This window comes from Notolabrus celidotus, chromosome 15 (genome assembly GCF_009762535.1).
Source record: "Notolabrus celidotus isolate fNotCel1 chromosome 15, fNotCel1.pri, whole genome shotgun sequence".
Taxonomy (NCBI): domain Eukaryota; kingdom Metazoa; phylum Chordata; class Actinopteri; order Labriformes; family Labridae; genus Notolabrus; species Notolabrus celidotus.
The window spans coordinates 7,266,638-7,273,175 of record NC_048286.1 but is presented as its reverse complement, the minus strand read 5'-3'; the positions used below and the strand labels follow the sequence as shown (position 1 = coordinate 7,273,175).

General features: G+C 38.3%; 1 protein-coding gene across 1 annotated transcript; it reads left to right on the top strand.

The window, feature by feature from the left end:
* The first annotated feature begins 60 nt into the window (after positions 1-60).
* Positions 61-6,412, top strand: LOC117827361. The gene is made up of 6 exons (XM_034703928.1): positions 61-122; positions 2,280-2,573; positions 2,655-2,942; positions 3,263-3,376; positions 4,414-4,457; positions 5,995-6,412. Exons 1-6 carry the CDS (start codon positions 65-67, stop codon positions 6,175-6,177), a joined length of 981 nt encoding a protein of 326 aa, XP_034559819.1. The 5' UTR covers positions 61-64; the 3' UTR covers positions 6,178-6,412.
* Positions 6,413-6,538: the final 126 nt, after the last annotated feature.

The window sequence follows — 6,538 nt, the reverse complement described above, 5'->3', positions numbered from 1 at the left end:
TCAAAGCGGAAGTCTGCTCGCTGTTTATACCATCAACACTTCCTCATGTGGTTCACTGTGTAGAATGGGTCCCATCGTGCTTCTGCTCTCTTTTACTCTGCTGACTTTGTGCCAAGCAGACGGTAAGCGCTGTATTTAATGTATGATTCCCTTTGTTTGAGTGTGTGTGTGTTCTGCTGCATTGCTTTAATAATAGGTCAGAAATTTGATCTGGATTTTAAATAATAACACTGAGAAACTTTTCAAGGCCTTGGGTTACACTGAGCTAGAACATGATTATTGTTCTCAGAAGCCAGTCAAAATGTTGTTGAATATCATAAACATTAATATCAAATCAAAATATTAGTCAAATTTAGTTCATATAGGAAAGTTCACATTTTGAATCCCCGGCTGGGCGGGTGCCTTTCTGAGAGGAGTATGAATGTTCTCCGAGTGCGTGCATGGTTCTCTCAGGGTGCTCCAACTTCCTCCCACAGTCCAAAGACATGCTGGACAGGTTCATTGGTCGTTTGTCTCTATATTTAGTCCCTGTGATAGATGGAGGAGCTCTCCGGTTGTACGCTGACTCTCACCAAATGACAGCTGCGTTACCCGGGAAGTCCACAGGATGCGTGTGCGCCACGTTACAGCTGCGCAGCATGTTTGCTCCATCCGAGGGCTCGCGCCCTGGTCCACATGACGCGAGTTGAGAGCGTAGCGCAGAGCAGAGCAGGTGGGATCAGCTGGATCCAGGGGTGTATCTTTCGCTCGGCTGGAAGTGAAGCTTCCACCAAAGCGTCTGCCCCCTGGTGGCTGACTGCAGTATAGGTCAAAAAATCTGTCTCCCCCATTCATTTGAATGGGGCAGCAGTCAAACTTTAAAAAATAAATACACGTTGTACGAATGTTTCTCACATTCGTATGCTGTGGTGATATGTAGTTATTATTTGACTGTTTTGTGTTCAAGGCCTCCTTTTTCTGAAAAGTTTATTTTTCGTTAGTTATTGGAGTTTTTTAGAGCGCCCTGTGGACCCTAGAGCGTTGACTAGAATGGGAACGTATTGGCTGCGCAGTGCACGGCGCAGCCGTAATGTAACGCCACGCATCCTATGGACCCGAGGCTTTAGGCTTCAGCCCGCCAAGACCCTGAGTGGTGTAAGCGGGGAAGATAATTGATGGATGGAAGGATCGAAAAGACAGAAATTCTAAAATCATCCGTATAGCCTGCTGATGAAACAGTCTTTTCAACTTCCTTTTAATCATCGAGTTGATCAGGATACAAAAAGCCCAGAACAGCACGTGTAAAAGGGCTTTAGAGAGTAATTGTTGAGGGTCAGGGTGCAGAATATGTAGAAAATTCAGTTAAGTCAAAAATTTTAATCCATTTTTTTCCCATTTAGTTGACATAACACATCGACAGCTTCAAGCTGGTTATCCATCCATCTCATAATCTGTCCTCAAGTCCTTTGAATCTACCTGAGGTCCCCAGGATAACAGCCTGTACACGAGATTCATAGAGGTCCTGTGCATGGAGCTTTATATTTCTAATGACAAACACAATCAAGGAACTGCAGTCTTTAACTGACAGTAAATATGCAATTTAAAGTATGAAGTTCTAAAAGCTCCAGGGCAGAAAAAGAACTTGAAATGTTCTTCCTCTTAGTTAGTGTGTTATAAAAATATCTTCAGTGTGAGAAAGAGCTGCAAAAACCCAGAGAAACCACACGAGCAGACAGCTGCAAACCCCACGTCTCTCTTTTTTTTGGTTCATTTCTCGTTACCTTGTTTGGTTCCTTTGGATTTTTTTTTCTGACCTCTTGCTCAGCACGGGGAGATTTAATGCTGTCTTAAAGATGTTCTGCTGCTTTAGAAGTTTTGGGCAGTATAGAGAAAGGTAGTCTGACGAATCCTTATCATTTAACAATTTGTACACCAGCTAAGGTTACATAGGGGTATTGTGCAGAAATTTTCCTGAGAAAGCATATAAACCAATTGAGGATACATTGCAACATGACGACTTTGAGTCTTTATTTAACACACCCTTTAATATCACTGTTGGACTTAACCATTGATGAGGAGAATTAAGTAGCACGGTTGCCTGCTTAGAAGTTGTTTTTATTAAATGTACGTTCAACAATCACTCTGATTTCAGTTAATTTTGCACCTGCAGTTAGGTGATAATGGTAGTGTGTTTGTCGGTAACATACACTTAGGTATATAGGTATATACCTATTTAGGAAAAATTGACGATATTTTGCTTTAATCATATAGATAACTTTGATATCTCTTCTTTGTTGCAGGGACTCCTGTGTTTGTGCAGACGGGGAAGAATTTACTTCTGGATGTCAAGGAGAAAGTTACTCTAGAAGAGGATGATCTTTTAACATGGTCTGTCAATGAGACCAAGAGTATTTCAAGATATCCTTCGACTGGCAATATCATTTTAAAGAGTTATTCAGGAAGGGCTGAATATTTTACTCAAAATCACTCTCTACTGTTGAAGAACGTGGAACAGAGTGACAGTGGAGATTACAAAGCACATGTTTCTGGTGTTGCTAACAAAGGTGTAGCTGAACACAAGGTCACAGTTCTGGGTAAGTTTCTGAAACTTTCAAATATTAAAACAAAATACTTCCTTGTTTCCAAACTCCTCACACATGTTCTGTTTCTCACAGATCCAGTGTCTCCAGTGAATATGACAGTGAACTCCACCAGCTCAGACTCCTCTAACCTCACAGTGACCTGCAGTACTCAGGACTCTCTCATCAGCAGGACTTTCACATGTTTCACATGTGCTGACCGAACCTGCTCTGATGAGAGAGGAGAGAGAGCAGAGTTTACCACACCTGGAGCCTCTCTCAATGTGTACCTGCAGGACAACTCCATCATCTGTGTCCATAAGAACGAGGTCAGCAGGACAGAGGACGTCAGAAAGATTGAAGATTTTTGTAAAAGGAATGGCGGTAAGATTCAAACACTCAACAACAATCTGACAGTAATGTAGATTGAGGGTGGTAGCTTGGTTACTTTGAACAGATACATAGTTTTTTATGATAAAACAGTAAATACATCAGGTTTGATATAAAAATGTGTTTTACACTGAGACTTCAGGGCACGATGTGTTAGTTCTTAATTCAACACATTAAATCATATTTCATTGTTCACAATTTACTAACAAAGAAATCTGAACAAATCAAACTATGATGTTTCAAAAGCAAAGGCTAAATGTGAAGCTATTACACACTGTCGGTTATGATGCATTTGATTTTCTTTCCCCTGACAGGACCGGGTCACCACAACAATAATGTCCCAGTCATTGCTGGTGCCAGTTTTGGTGTTTTAGCTTTTCTTCTGCCCATCATTGGTGCAGTATATTATCTACGAAGGACAAGAAAATGTAAGTCAATGTGGATTTTTGTTTTTATGTAATATCCCAAAAAATTTGAATTACTGTACATTTCATTTCTGAATGTTGCTTTTGAGCAATGACACATTAATAAACTGAAGTCCTGCAGACTGCGCACAGTATGGAAGCAAGCCACATTTGTTATATGTCTTTATTTATATTTATATTTATATTTATATTTATATTTATATTTATATTTATACTTAAATAAAACATGTTAGGTTTTATAATAACTGAAGTTTGTCGTAATCAATGTTTCATACATTCTTAATGCCTTTTTTCCATTAAAAGGAGACCTGTTATACTTATTTTACCCTTTCATTATGTCGCTCTGGGACTCATAGAGAGTAGCTTTGTACGATTTTCAGCTTAAAATACTAATACCCTTGTTACAGCACTATTCAGCTTCTGACTGAAAAGCTTGTTTTGGCTGCTTTTCCTGTGATATAAAGTTAGACACAGCTTGTGGATGTTACTGTTCTCTCAGCTTTGTAGGGATGGAAGGACCTGAAAGTTCTGCCTTCACAGAAAACGAGTGAGGCAAGCTGTTATCGCCACGTTACATCCCTGTTGGACATTATTGTTACATTACCTGATGTTATAAAGTTAAATGCCTAGAATCATGTTACTCAGGCTTCAGTAACAGTTGAGACACACATCCAGCTCGTTCTGGTGTTATTTTTTTACAAAGGAGTTGTCAGTAAAGTGGTGAGCACAAGCAGCTACGTTGATGCTGTTTTTGTCGTGAAAACATGAAATCTTCCCTCTGGTGCCTTCGTCTTTGTAAAAAGAAAATAGTTTGATTTTCCTTCACATAAAAAAGACACATACATGAAACTCTCTGAGACATACTGAATCAACAAAGTGCAGAGCGGAGGGTAAACCCGAGCCGGCTTAACTTTAACATTGTCCTAAAAGGATGACAGAGCCTGGTTACATAAATAAACTCAGGACTCCATGTAAGTGCAGCTCCACAAATATGAATCTAATGTTACTTTCAACATGATGTTTTTATGACTTACCTGCAGATAAAACAGAGAACGTGGAAAATACAGTATATGAAGTTCCTCAGGTAAGGGGGAAGCTTTTTTTTTTAACACCACTCTCCCAAATTCCTCAGACATATCCAGGTTCATAATTTCACTTTTTAACAAGCTTACAACTGACACACAAAAACACCAGCAGTCTAACATGTCCCTGTGAAACACTGTCTTGAAAGGAGATTAATTTACATTCATGACGTCTGACCCCTTGTAAACTCTGCATCAATCTGCTGTTCCAGGTCCTGCTGCTTGCTCCTAATGCTGCCCGCTCATGCCTATGGGACGCTGTTTGTAAAGTTGTGCACACTGAAATAACAACATTTCTCCACATTTAGCTAAAAAACATCATAAAAACAGTGTCAATAATCAAAAGTCACTATTTTATCACATTGAGAGCAATATTTGATCTTTTTCACTTTATTTTTGTTGTGACAAATATATTGAAGTTAAAATAACTGTAAAATCTAAATGCTAAATCTAAATGTTAAATGTTAAAACTAAATGTTGAATATAAATATAACCCAAAGAAGTCAGCACTGATTGACTTGAGATATGACTATGGGATATCTGTATCACTTATGAAGCTTTTATTTTGATACTTCCTTTAGGCAGCAGTGGGAATTTGAAAATTAGCTAAATATTAAGTATTGCAGAGCAACATTTAACACTTAGATTTTGTTTTTAACATTTAGATTTAACATTCAAGATTAACATTTAAAATTAAGATTTAGCATTTAGATTTAATTTTAACATTAAGATTTAATTTTTAAAATGTAGCTTTAACTTTTAACATTTAGATTTAGCATTTAGATTTAACATTTAGATTTAGATTTAGCATTACATACACACCACATACATGTCAGTGGTCTTTCTGCTTTCCTGTGCTTCAGTGTATTGTCTTGGACTAAATAAACCTGAGTACTTTCAAGGTGAACAACAATCCACAACTCTCTACCCACTGCAACAGTGTCCCCTTGCAATTAGCTCATTTTGACTGCGCTATGTTTGTCTCTGTGTTATTTTCCTGCATTTTAAACATTTCATGTGTGTGCACTGTTAAAAAGAAAGGATCAGTGCTTGGGAGTTGGGTAAAAATCTAACAAAGTTGTGTAAAACAGGAAATGTTGATTCCACATGGTGTTGTGATCTCAAAAATAATATTTCAAATATGTGAATAGTTCTCTCTGAGAAGACAATGTGTTCATTGAGCCGTACATTGTCTTCTGATTTAGCTGCTGTTTGTTGTGTTTGTTGACACACACCAAACATCCAAAGCTAAATGTGATTTTATATTTAACAACATTTTTATATCATGTTCAGTCAAGATGAAAGAATATCAGCTTAAATCTGAAGCTGTAAAAAAGTGTAAAAGAAACCACCTGCTCTCAGTTTTAGAGCGTACTCAGTGATCAGAAGTTTGTAGTTCTCTAAAGATTATACTTTATATGAGCTGCTGTTCATTTCAATGAGATAACTCTGTATGCTAACGCTATATAGAAGCAACATTTGAGACAAAGCCTGATGATCAAATATTAAATAACCTTTCTTATGTCATATGTGTTGAAGGGCACCAACCCAAACCAAACTCTGGAGATGAGACCAATGAATGATAAGGGCTTGACTGAGGATCCATCCTCCCTCTACCATTTAGTAGGCAATCCCACTCAACCTGAAGTATCCAATGAGGCTAGAGACAAGCCTTTGCCAGAGAGTGTGTACGCCACAGTACAAAAGCATACAAGGTTCTGACACACTTCAGAACCAGCTGTGTTTCTCCAACACTCACAACAAGAACCAGATTTTTGCTAGCAGCAAGCAGTGATGGACTTCTGGTCAAGACATCTTCTTCTTTGCGCTTCTTATTGTTTACACTCCAACAAGCACCCTGAGTCACAAGGACGGACTGAAAACTGAGGGACGTGACTTCACCTGGATTTCTATCAACATTTTTATGTAACTCAAAAAGAGATTAATCAGAGTTAAATGCATCTTCTTGAACTTTTAACACAGACTGTTTCACTGCATATCACCTTGACTTGCGAAAATGCTAAAGAAGATACTACTGGGACAACCAAGGAAATAAGAACAAAATCATGCAGGTTAGGGCAAT

Bases quoted from the DNA above. Each gene is read 5' to 3' on its own strand.
- LOC117827361 (XM_034703928.1), top strand. From the start codon at position 65: ATGGGTCCCATCGTGCTTCTGCTCTCTTTTACTCTGCTGACTTTGTGC. The intron at 123-2,279 runs GTAAGCGCTGTA...TCTTTGTTGCAG, and splicing joins GACTTTGTGCCAAGCAGACG to GGACTCCTGTGTTTGTGCAG. The intron at 2,574-2,654 runs GTAAGTTTCTGA...TGTTTCTCACAG, and splicing joins ACACAAGGTCACAGTTCTGG to ATCCAGTGTCTCCAGTGAAT.